At 41.9% G+C, this 13305-nt stretch overlaps 1 protein-coding gene across 2 annotated transcripts in view; it reads left to right on the forward strand.

Annotated features, from left to right (window-relative positions):
• Positions 1-13305, forward strand: part of Esr2 (estrogen receptor 2) — a 48633-nt gene that overhangs the window by 15310 nt on the left and 20018 nt on the right. For both annotated transcript variants that reach the window (XM_075947447.1, XM_075947446.1), the window contains exon 4: positions 6952-7068. In XM_075947447.1, the coding sequence (XP_075803562.1) occupies positions 6952-7068 (117 nt within the window). The remainder of the gene's footprint in view (positions 1-6951; positions 7069-13305) is intronic.

The following is a 13305-nucleotide window of genomic DNA, read 5'->3' on the forward strand; positions in this document are numbered from 1 at the left end:
TGTTTACCAAGTTCATGATAGCATTGAGAGTATCCCATTGGCTCTGATTTATTTTTAAAGATAGGGCCTTGTAAAACCATTCCACTTGGCCTTGAACTCACTATGTAGCTGGCTTTAAGCCCTTCCAGATTCTAGCTCTCCCAAGTTGATTTTGCGTTTGACGTGCAGAAATATCTAATCGTTAAATGGTCAAGTCTTATTAATACTGATAGTCTTAAATATAGTTTTTAAATTTTAGGTCTTTTGACATTGGGAAATTATGTAAACTTGTACTTAATTTGTAATGGTTGACTTTGACATGCTATTATTTAATTGAAAAAAGAAGCATTTTGGCATATTAAAAAAGAATCAAATGTATTGATCTCTAAAATACATCTTTTTCATATTTTTGTTGATTTAAACCTTTCACTTTTCTCATTGATTTGAAATATGGGGGCTGGGCTGCAGACATGAATGGATCAGCTGCGAAGAGGGTTCCAAGCCAAACTGAGCTACAGCACAGCCTGGTTTCAAGGGGATTGTAGCTTGAAATATGACTTACATGCCGTAAAATTTCCCTATTTATATCATTCATGTTTCTAAGTTTTGAAAATATATAACCGGCACCATAATAAAGACGTGGATGTTTTCAGCCGCCAGTCCCTCCTGTTTCACATTGGCTCCCCAGGCTGGTGGAACAGCTGGTCTGTGTCCTGTCGCTGTGGTTTGTCTTCTCTGCCCGGTCGTGTAAGAGAATCATAAAGTATACAACTGGCGGGGGCTGGAGCTGGAGCTCAGGTGGTAGAGTGTTTGTCTAGCATGCATGAAGCCCTGGGTTCAATCTCCTTTCTTGGGAGGTGGAGGCAGGAAAAAAATCAGAAGTCGGAGGGTATACTCAACTGCATAGCAAGACCTGGGCTACACGAGACATACATACATACGTACATACATACATACATTCATTCATTCATTCATTCATTCATTCATTCATTCATTTATTTATTTATTTATTTATTTATTTATTTGTGTTTGCTTCTTTCCTTTACTGTAAGCTGTTGCTTTGTAATGCTGTGCTGTTAAAAGCATTGTATCCTGGTGCATAGACACTTCAGTGTGTTTAGCCCTTCATTTGGGTGCTTTTCAGCTTATGTGATTTCAGATAAAAAAAACACAGTATAAGCCGGGCGGTGGTGGCGCACGCCTTTCATCCCAGCACTCGGGAGGCAGAGGCAGGCGGATCTCTGGGAGTTCGAGGCCAGCCTGGTCTACAAGAGCTAGTTCCAGGACAGGAACCAAAACTACAGAGAAACCCTGTCTCGAAAAACAAAACAAAACAAAACCAAAAAAAAAAAAAAACCGCAGTATATAATGATTTCTCCTTCTTAAAAACTAAGAAAAGTGTTATACCTATGAGATCTCTTGGAAGAAATCTTTCCATCCCCCCCTTTCTCTTTCTCCCTCTTTCTTCCTTTTTTTTTTTTTTTTTTGCTAGGGTCTCACTGTGTAGCTAGCCCCAGCTGTCCTTGAACTCAGTATGTAGCCAGGCTGTCTCAAACTCATAGATATTTGCCAACTTCTGCCTGAAGGAAGCTTTGTTGTTGTCAATTTGTTTCTTTATTATATGTGTGTGTTGTTAATTTGTTTACTTATTTGTGTGTGTGTGTGTGTGTGCGTGTGCGTGTGTAACATGGCCAGTTTGTGGAAATCAGAAGATAACATGCAGGAATTGGTTCTCTCCTTTTACCATGTGGATCTAGGGCCAACTGAGCCATCTCGTCAATGCTATTTTTGTTTTAAAATTTTTTTTATTGTGCATGCTTACAGATATATGTGCAAGTATTCGTGTGTGTGTGTGTGTGTGTGTGTGTGTCTGTGTCTGTCTGTCTGTCTGTCTGTCTGTGTTCAGGTACTTGCATACCACAGCATGCTATGGAGCTTAGCAGCCAGCTCCAGGTATTGATGTAGCTTGCGAGGCTTATACATCAAGGTCTTTAACCCACAGCAATCCTGCAGACCCAGGGGAATCTTTGTCATTGTTTTCATATCAGGAAGCATCTTATTTATGACTTTTTTTTAAAAAATTGTTTTCTTTTGACTCTTGCTATGATAACCCAAGCTCTCCTGAAACTTACTGTGTAGTGTGGGCTGTCTCAGTCACAGTCAGTGGTGGGGCACACCTTTAATTCCAGCACTCAGGAGGCAGAGGCAGGTGGATCTCTGTGAGTTCGAGGCCAGCCTGGTCTACAGAGTGAGTTCCAGGACAGCCAAGGCTACACAGAGAAACCCTGTCTTGAAGAAACAATAAAACATATAATTTAGGATCCTTCTACTCCCAGCTCTGAAATACTAAGATTTACAGGCATGTGCCATCTTGCCCAGCTCTGGTAATTGCGTAGGACCCAAAACCAACTCAACCAACCAGATTTACCCTTGGACACCATTTTTTAACACATTGATAGTTGTTAATTTGAAGAGGGTTCTTTTTTCTTGTATAACCTTTTCTAGGCTGTTTTCACTAAGTGTGTTCATATTATTAAACCTTTGGATCCATTTTTAAGACAAAAATATCTTCATATATGTATATATGTGTATATATATATGTAATTTTTTGAGATTATTATTTTTATTGAGATTATTGTTACATCGTTTTTCCACCTTCCCTTTACTCCAATCCCTCCCATGTGTCTCCTTGTTCTCCTTCAAATTCATGTATAAGAGCACTGGCTGCTCTTCTAGAGGACAGGGATTCGATTCCTAGCAACCACCTGGCAGCTCACAACTATTTGTAAATCCATTCCCAGGATGTCTGATCCCTCTTCTGGCCTCTATGGGTACCAGCACACACGTTGTGAACATATACACATGTAGGTATTCATACAAACACATAAAACCTTATATCTATCTGCATCTTTATTTTATATATTTTTTGATACAGATCTCACTATACAGTCTTGCTTGGCCTGGAATTCACTCTTTTTTTTTAAAGATTTATTTATTAATTATGTATACGTATTCTCAGTATTCTGTCTGCATGTATGTCTGCAAGCCAGAAGAGGGTACCAGATCTTATTACAGATGGTTGTGAGCCACCATGTGGTTGCTGGGAATTGAACTCAGGACTTTGGAAGAGCAAGCAGTGCTCTTAACCACTGAGCCACCTCTCCAGCCCCTTGGAATTCACTTTTTACACCATGAAATTGGCTTTGTGGCTTTGAACTCACAGAGATCCACTTCCTCTGGAGTGCTGGGATTCAAAGTGTGCAGCACCATGCCTGGCTTATAAATAGAGTTTTTAATAAGACTCCATCACATAGATTAGAGAGAAGTTTGAAATGCATTCTTCTTGACATGGAAGAAAGCAGACCCTACTCTGTGTCCTGGGCAGTGAAGTGCACTTGCGTGCAGGAACAGAGGACAGCGTGCAGTCAACAGCCAGTGAGGAACGAGACTGAGTCCTGCAACAAGGGACCGATTCTATCAGCAACTCAAATGAGTAAGGAAGACCTTGAGCTACAGCAGTTGAGTGAACAGTAAGCTACATTTTTCAAGAAAGCCAATGGAAACTTTTAGCTATTTATATTTTTAGAGAAAGTCTTACTGCCCTGTAGTCCAGGCTAGCCGTGAAGTCCTTCCACTCCCAAGCACTGAGATTGCAGATGGGCGCTACCATCTGTCTTTGTTTTTAATGAATCTCATACTTAAAATACGTATGTAAGATATAAAAAACATTCACCCAGAACTGTGTAGGGCAATGTTGTCAACATGCTTCATCACTCAGAATCCTTTAACATGTAGCCACTGCCGTACACTGTCAAATGGGTGTTAGCTGGGCAGCTAACACACACACACACACACACATACACATACACATACACATACACATACACACATTACTGCCACCTAACGCTCAGACTTGGAGGTGTTCTACTGCCCTCCCTAGCACAAGGCTCAAGATCAGGAATTGACTGTGTGTTTAGGTGTCGTGTCTCTGGTCTCTGTCCTTCAGAGCTTGCATTGCTTCCGTTATCATGAAACTTTGGAAGACCAAAACTGCCGTCTTGCATAATGTCCCTCGTTCTGGCTTTGTCTGCTCTTTCATCCTACACCCTGTTTGCAGGGATAGCCAGAGACGCTGCTGTGCTCATAGCGCCTTTCAAGTGGTGTGTGATTTCAATTTGTCCTGTTACTAGTGATTATTTGATTAAGGTACTGGCAGCTAGACATCCATTCTGTAAAATTACTCCGTTTTCCCCTTTGTAATGAATGTTTTTGTTGGGAAACCTTTTGAGCCTAAGTAAATAATGGCATTCTTCATTAAGCCAATGAATTAATCTGTATCATTATGACTTACGGCTTCTTCTTTTCTGCATTGGGTTGCTATCATTAGTTTTTTGAGGCTCACATTATCTCAGACTGGCCAGTAGGAGTCCTTAAGTTGATTGCCGTCTTTTCAACGTGTTCCTGTAATTCTTTGGGCATGGCTTTCTTTCCTAGCACACAATGTTTCAGGCTCGTTGTACATGTAACCTGCCCTAGTTCTGAAATACGCCGTTGTTTCATGGAACCCTGATTCCCCTTACTGGAAAATGGGAATGGTAAACTGCTCCTGTCTCACTGCTCTTGGAAGATCCCTGCACCAGGTCCTCTCGGGATGGAGTTAGAGAATCGATTTGTGGATATATCCGTATATATGTATGCACAGACATGCATTCATCTATGTTCCCATTTCTTTCTCTCTGTATATATGTATACACGGGGCCATATTAGAGATGCTATATGGGTGTGTGTGTGTACGTGTGTTTGTGAGGGATGCATGTGCACATGTGCAGAAGCCAGAGGTCAACACTGGGTGTGTCTTCTTTGGATGTCCACCTTCATTTTTGAGACAGTTTCTTCAGCAAACTGGGGCTCACTGATGAGACTGGCCAGCTGTTGTTCAGGCATCTCCCTCTCTCAGCCCTGCCTCCCCTACATGGGATTATGGGTACATGGTGCTCCCACCGTTGGCTTCTACTTGGGAATCACATCTTAGGTCCTCATGTTTGTGCAGAAAATATTTGACTCACTGATCCATCCCCAGGGCCTCAGAAGCTATCTTTTTTTTTTTTTAGGGACTTGTTTGTTTTGTTTTGTTTTTTTTTTAAATATTTTCTGGTATGTCCATGAGTGTTTTGCCTGCATGTATGACTGTACCTAATCCCCTTGGAGAGTAGAAGGAGGGCATTGGATTCCCTGGAACTAGAATTGCAGAAGGTATGGGCCTCCGTGTAAGTGCTGGGAATTGAACCCGGGAAGCGCAGTCAGTGCTCTTAACTCAGCTTCAGCTGAGAGAAAGTTATCTTTTGTAATAAAAAAAAAATTAACTATAGTTTGAGTGTAATATAAGAAAAAACAGCCTAAGAAAAATAAAAGATTGTATTTCACATATTTATTTAGCTAAATTATATATGGACGTTACACATTTGGAGTTAGTTTTTAAATCATCCTCTCGCCGCGTGCTAGCATTATGTAGAAGTCTGTGAATGGTTCAAGAATGGAAAGGAAACCCTTGCATAGCCGGAGTTAAGGCAGCAATGCCACAGCCTCCTGGCCCCTCTTAGTGGGCCCTGCAGTCTTAACTCCTTGGCCCTCTCCAGAGCCAAGATGCACGTAGCTTTTACCTTCCTTGCTATGGTTTGACCACAAATGCATGCATGTCTCCATATTGTCTTTGAGCTTTTCCTATTGATGGAATTACATTTCTTTCTTTCTCTCTCTCTCTTTCCTTTCTGGGACAGTCTCACTTAGCCCAGGCTGGCCACTAACTTGGTATGTAGCCGAGGGTGACCTTACATTGATTTTCCTGTCTTTATCTCTGATGTACTGATAAAGGCACGTGCCACCATGCCCAGCTATCTGCCATACTGGGGGTTGAGCCCAAGGCTTCATGTATGCCAGTCAGGTGCTCTTCCTGCTGAATTATGACCTCAGCTTTAGAATCCTATTTGTCTGTAAATGACCTCTCCTTAAGTGTCCTTTGGCAACTTAATTTTTAAAAAAAAATTTTTTTTTAATGGTTTGCTCACTTAGGAGTCTTACTCACGGATACTGCAAGTCTGGTCATCACGGACATCACATGAGAAGTGCAGGCTACTTTGTTTATTGGTTTAATGCAGTTAAGACATAAGGGCCTGGAGTGACGGCTCTGGTTAATGCAAGCTGCTTTTCCAGGGTTCAAGTTCGTTTCCCAGACCCATGTCAGGCAGCTCACAACCACCTGTAACGCTAGTTCCAGGGGATCTAGTCATTCTCTGGCCTCCATGGACCCCTGCATGTACATAACACACACACACACACACACACACACACACACACACACACACACACACACACACACACAATCCAGTAAAAGTAAACCTTTAGGGGCTAGTGACATGGCAGAGTCCATAACGATACTTACTGCCAAGTCTGATGACCTGAGTTAGATGCCCAGGCCCCATGTAGTGGAAGGAGAACCAACTCTTGTAAGACCTTTGACCCACATCATCTCTTTCTAAATAAATAAGCATAAAAATAAAATAATTTAATAAAAAAATAAAGCCGGACGGTGGTGGCACACACCTTTAATCCCAGCACGTGGGAGGCAGAGGCAGGCGGATCTCTGTGAATTGAAGGTCAGTCTGGTCTGTAGAGCTAGTTCTAGGAGAGCCAAGGCTTCAGAGAGAAACCCTGTCTTGAGTCCTCCTCCCCTCAACAATTTAAACATTTAGAAAGAATGAAAACACCACGGCTGAGCATATAGCTCAGTGATAGAGTACTTGCCTCGCATGCATGAGACCCTGGGTTTGAGCCTTCATACCCGAAGGTACCCAAATATCTTCTTCACCGTGGCTGATTTGGATGCTTTAACGTGTAGGTCTTCCCCGTCTTCCCGCTACATGATGTCATCGGTGTTGTCAACTGTTGCACTCATTTTCCGTCTTCTTGCTGTAGGACACAATGATTACATCTGCCCAGCCACCAATCAGTGCACCATAGACAAGAACCGGCGCAAAAGCTGCCAGGCCTGCCGCCTTCGCAAGTGCTATGAAGTAGGAATGGTCAAATGTGGTGAGTGCTCATTTCTTTTTATTGTGGTGGGTGCCTGCGAGAGCCGAGGAACTGGAGACTCGTGGCCATGGGAATTATCTTTAAGTATTCCTGTCCATCCAAGTGCGCTGGCTTTTCCTCGCAGCTGCAGGCAGGGTTGGTTGGGTGTGAGCAAAGATTTCAGAGCATTAGAGGCCAGAGTCTGACCTGGCTTGGGGGTGGAGCGAAGAAGAGGCCTCTGTGTAGGTGGGGGACTTTCTAGCTACTGAATCGTTCAAATGGGCTGGAGCTTGCCAGCAGCTGGGGACTTCCTGGCATGAATGCCCACAGTTAGAGCTTGTAACAGGAAAACAGGATGTCTTGTGGATTTCTCAGGTGACTATGGGGAAGATGTGATCCCGTTTCTCCACTTGCTTTCTAGAAGGAGGGGAATATACACTTCAAGAAAGAACTGCAGCCCATAGACAGTGTCTGAAGGATGTACTCCCTTAGGAGGAGCTGGAGTCTGTAGACACTGTCTCAAGGAGCACTCCCATAGGAGGGGCTGGAGTCTGTGGACACTGTCTCATCTTTGTTTCTTTGCTTTTTGCTGACTGCCCATTTAGCTTCAGCTCTCTAGCCCTTGGGTTTATCTCTGAAAGGGCGATATCTGCTTGTTTGGGTTTTGAGAGGAGCAGAAAGTAGATAAATGGGAACCCCAGTATGGTGTCTGGTGCTCCGTCTCAGCTTCCCTTAGCTCTCCTCGTGGGCTGATACTTATGAAGTATGGCTCTAGAACAGTGTGATTTTCTCAGGCTCAGTACAGAGAAGGTAAGGAACGGATCACATAGGCCGGCGTGGTAGCTCACACCTATAATCTCAGCCCCTGGGAGGCTAAGGCTGAGGGATTACTGTGGGTCCGAGTCTAGCCCGGAAGATAGAGTGAGACCCTGAAACAAAACAACAAACACAACCGGTGGAGGCTTCCTAATCTCTTTGGGAATTTCAGCAGGTGAGCCGAGAGGGTATTCTGCCTCCCACGTAACAGAAAGACGTACTTCTCATAGCCATGACAAATGCCTTGAAGGAAATACTTGAAGGGAGAAAAGACACTTCATTTTGGCTGATGATCTTAGAAGTTTTGTTCATGATCAACTGGCTTGTTGGGGAAGCCAGAAGCCTCATGGCGGAGGCTTGTGGGGAGGGAAGCTGTTTGCTTCATGGTGGCCAGAAAGCAAGGGAGGGTGCAGGGGGTCGGGGACAAGCTAAGCATTGCGGATAAACACAAACAACTCCTCGGATCAGATCTCACTCTCCCGCCTCCCTGTAATGCCATCATATCATGAAACCATCAAGAGATTCATCCACCGAAGCTGCCAGAGATTTTGGCAGCTGAGTTACCTCTCAACAGCGCCATCCACGGTAGCCAAGCCGTCCAACATGAGCCTTCTGGGGACACCTCGTATCCAAAGCGTGAGAAAGTGTCAGCTATTTCTTCTCCTTTCACATAGACATGTGCGTGTGTACACATGCGTGTGCACACACACACACAGACAAATAAAAATAAATAAAAACATAATAAATTAAAAAAATGAAATACATGTTAACCTTTTAACTCTTTTGGTTATAAATTAGGTTCAAATGTCCCCAAGTCAAGGCACTTTTTTTTTTTTTTGTGGTTTTTTCGAGACAGGGTTTCTCCATGGTTTTGGAGCCTGTCCTGGAACTAGCTCTTGTAGTAGACCAGGCTGGTCTCGAACTCACAGAGATCCGCCTGCCTCTGCCTCCCAAGTGCTGGGATTAAAGGCGTGCAACACCATCTCCGGCAAGGCACTTTTTCTGTGTCAAAGAAACAAGGTCAAGGGGCTGGAGAGATGGCTCAGTGGTTAAGAGCATTGCCTGCTCTTCCAAAGGTCCTGAGTTCAATTCCTGGCAACCACATGGTGGCTCACAACCATCTGTAATGAGGTCTGGTGCCCTCTTCTGGCCCGCACACACACACACACACAGAATATTGTATACATAATAAATAAATAAACATTAAAAAAAACAAGGTCAAAGAAAAGCAAACAGAGTCCAACATCCCATAGTTCATCTTGAATTTAGCATTTTTTATCCCTGTTGGTTGATCACATTTTATGTTTTTCTTTGTTTCTACTAGTCTGGGGGTTGCACAGCTGCTCTCTCAGTTCCTTTAGGGACATTTCTATTTATGTGCATTTTTGACTGATTTGAGAATTTCAGCTTCTTCCTAAGTAAAAGAAGTTTTTTGGAGTGCTACCTGAATCACCTTTTGATTTTCCATGATGCTATTGGCTTACCTTTTTTATCCCTAGAAGCTATATTATTAACATTCATTCCCAGAAACTATTATTATTATTACTATGACTATTATTTTGTTCGATCAGTGCTTTTGGGGGGTCTGCATGTTAAGGATTGAACCCAGGGCCTTGGGCATGCTGGGCAAGCACTCTACCACTGATCTACACCCCAGCCTCATATAGTGATTTTTTTTTAAAGGTTCATATTTTCTGCTTTCTCACAAATACTTCTTTTCTTTTTTTCTCTTTCTTTCTTTCTTTTTGTTTTTGAGACAGGGTTTCTCTGTAGCCTTGGAGCCTGTCCTGGAACTAGCTCTTGTAGACCAGGCTGGTCTCGAACTCACAGAGATCCGCCTGCCTTTGCCTCCTTAGTGCTGGGATTAAAGGCGTGTGCCACCACCCAGCTACACAATTACTTCTTAAATGTCAACATTTCCACTGCCATTTTTCCTCCTTTCTAAAAACACATGAGTGGTGTGGCTTCTCAGTTGTCGTTTAGTGGAAAATGTCCCGAGCTGGTTTTAGATTTGTTTCATGTGTATGGGTATTTGCCTGTATGTATGTGTGTCATGTGTGTGCCTTGTGCTCCTAGAGGCCAGAAGAGGTCATTGGGTCCCCTGGAACTATAGTTACAGATGGTTGTGAGCCAACAAGTGGATGCTTAGAATTGAACCTGGTTCCTCTGTAAAAGCAGTAAGTGTTCTTAATAGCTGAGCCATCTCTCTAGTCCCTAGTGTCCTCAGTTTACGATGGGTCGTGTTCCCGCCAATCAGCTGGGAAGATGACTCAAAATTCAAGGAGTACTAGGTGTGCTGCTACACACGTATCCTCAGCGTTTGGTTGGTGGAGGCAGGAAGACTGTTGTAAGTTCAAGGCCAGCCTGGACTACAGAAGTTCAAGGTTAACCTGATCTACATTTCAAGACCCTATTTTAAAACTCAAACAAAGGGGTGGAATGAGGAGTAGATTTGATTAAAACATTTTATATGTATGTTTGAAACTCTCAAGGAGTAAAGGAGAAAACCAGGAGGTACTGAATATTAACACACATATATGTATATATGTGTGTGTGTGTGTGTGCACATATTAAATGAATAAATATGGCTTATGTACTCAAATAATGAAAACGATCAGAATATCTTTTCCAGGGATTCTGGCTAATCCCAACAATTCCAATTCTCAGGAGGCTGAGGAAGGTATATTTCCAGGAGTTTGAGCCCAGTCTGGGCTACAGAATGAGACCCTGCCTCAAACATAAAAATGCATTTTTCTAAGCCACAGAGAAACCCTGTCTTGAAAAACCAAAAAAAAAAAATGCATTTTTCTCTACATTTTTTTTTTACAGTCTCATTCAGTACATACAGGCTGGCCTTGAATTCACTAGGTAGCCAAAACTGCCCTTGAACTCCTGGTCTTTCTGCCCCTACCTCCTGCATGCTGGAATTATAGGATTACGCTACTACTCCTGGCTTTCCTCGTCATCATTTTTTTTTTTTTTTGATTTTCAAGACAGGGTTTCTCCGTAGCTTTTGGTTCCTGCCCTGGAACTAGCTCTTGTAGACCAGGCTGGCCTGCCTGCCTCTGCCTCCCAAGTGCTGGGGCCCCGTCATCATTTTAAAAACAGAATTTCATTATGTTCTGATCCATAGGCCTACAATAACAAGAATATTTGGGTACTAGCACAGACATAGAAATACAAATCAGTGAAACTGAGTAGAGAATTGAGAATAAATCACCTATATAAATAAATATTATTGACAGGCACTCAAAATTGGCAGGAAAAAGCTTGGGAACACTGTTTATCTATTTGGGGACTGTGACATGAAATATCAACTTCACATAATACAAATATGTATAAAATTCCAGATAGATTTTAACCACACGAGTGTTTATGAAGATAAAGGAGAATACTTTTATGATCTTGATGCAAAGCAAATTGACCATTTATTAAAAGCTTTTTTCTTTTTAATGATTTATTTACTTTTATTTTATGTGCATTGGAATTTTGTCTGCATGTATATCTGTGTGAGAGTGTCAGATCCCCTGGAGTTACAGTTTACAGTTGCAGACAGTTGTGAGCTACCATGTGGGTGCTGGGATTTGAACCTGGGTCTTCTGGAAGAGCAGCCAGTGTTCTTAACCACTGAGCCGTATCTCCAGCCTCTAAATAGAGCTTTTTATGGCAGAAGACACCATGAACAAAGCTTAAACACACAAAGCAAACCAGAGGCTGCACTGTGCAAAGTTATACAAAGGGCCTTTATAAATTTAAGAAAAGCAAGGGATTAAAAAATAAATAGGCAAACTGGGCAGTGGTGGCACACGCCTTTAATCTTAGTACTGGAGAGGTAGTGGCAGGTGGATCTCTATGAGTTCGAGGCCAGCCTGGTCTACAGAATGAGTTCCAGGACAGCCAGGACTGCACGGAGAAACTCTGTCTTGTACACACACCCCTAAAAAAAATAGGCAACGTACAAGTAGAGAAATACAAAGGGCAAACACTGTGAACATTGCTAAATATTTAAAAATTGCAGAATAAGAAAAGACTGTTTACTCACTCCTAAGACCAACAAAGATTAAAAGTAACACTAATGCCCAATAATATTATGAGAAACGAGGAGGTCCTTAAATTATTGTTAGATTATGAATTCTTAAATATTTTGGAAAGTAGTAGCTATAAAATTTTTAATGTCTGTATGGCTTGTTTGAACAAGTTAACTTTGAATTTATTATAAAGTAGTAATTGAGCACACCCACAAAACTATAGTAACATAGACTTACATCAGCATGGGGCCTTTTAGCTTTTGTTCTTTGAGGTACAATCTCCTTTACCCTATAGGAGTAAAGGTCTGGTCTGGAATTTACGATGTATCTCAAGTTGGCCTGGCATTTGTCAAAACCCTCTAGGCTCTTGCCTGAGTTCCAGCTATGCCCAGAACAACACTGGCTTTTAAAAGTAATTGTTAATATATAGTAATAGACTGGAGGGCTTTTCAGATTGTGAACTTGGTTTATTGTTGTGTGTTTATGCGTGTGTAGGTTGCATATGGGCTACATCACATCGATGGAGCTCAGACAACTTTTGGAAGTCAGTGTTCTCTTTCCATCTTGTTGAGGCCATGTCTTTCTTGTCCTTTTTTGGCACTGCATTCTCTAGGCTAGCTGGACTGTGGACTTCTGGGCAGTTCTTTTGTGTCTGTCTTCTGTAGGGGTGCTGGGATAACGAATGTAATTATATATACACCTTTTTGTTTTCCTGAGACAAGTTCTCATTATCTAGCCATGGCTGTTCTGGAACTCACTATGTAGATCAGATTGGCCTCTAACTCAAAGAGATCCATATGCTTCTGCCTCCTGAGTACTTGGATCAAAGGCATGCACCACTACCCCTGACATGTAAGGCTTTGTTTACTTGAATTCTGAGTGTTGAATTCAGGTCTTGTTTTTTTTTTTAAAAAAAATTTATTTATTTATTATGTATACAATCGTCTGTCTGTGTGTATGTCTGCAGGCCAGAAGAGGGAACCAGACCTCATTACAGATGGTTGTGAGCCACCATGTGGTTGCCGGGAATTGAACTCAGGACCTTTGGAAGAGCAGGCAATGCTCTTAACCACTGAGCCATCTCTCCAGACCTGAATTCAGGTCTTAAAGCTGTGTGATTGGTGCTGTTACTCACTGAGCTAGCTCTCCAGCCTTAATTTCAATAAGATTAAGAGCAGTTTATGAAATAGTGTAGAAACTATGATTCTAATTTTGTTTATAAAATATAAAAAGCATTAAAGAAAAAAATACCGAATTTATACAGAAATTAATTTTCTTTTGTATTTTCCAGGATTTTTCAGTTAATTTATTTGAAATATATTTGTTTGTGTAAGTATATAAAAAGATAAGTACGTACATGTATATAAACTTTTTAAAAAAACATTGTTAGCATGTGTTATTTGCTATCTGGAAA

Source organism: Microtus pennsylvanicus, chromosome 14, assembly GCF_037038515.1.
Source record: "Microtus pennsylvanicus isolate mMicPen1 chromosome 14, mMicPen1.hap1, whole genome shotgun sequence".
Lineage (NCBI taxonomy): Eukaryota > Metazoa > Chordata > Mammalia > Rodentia > Cricetidae > Microtus > Microtus pennsylvanicus.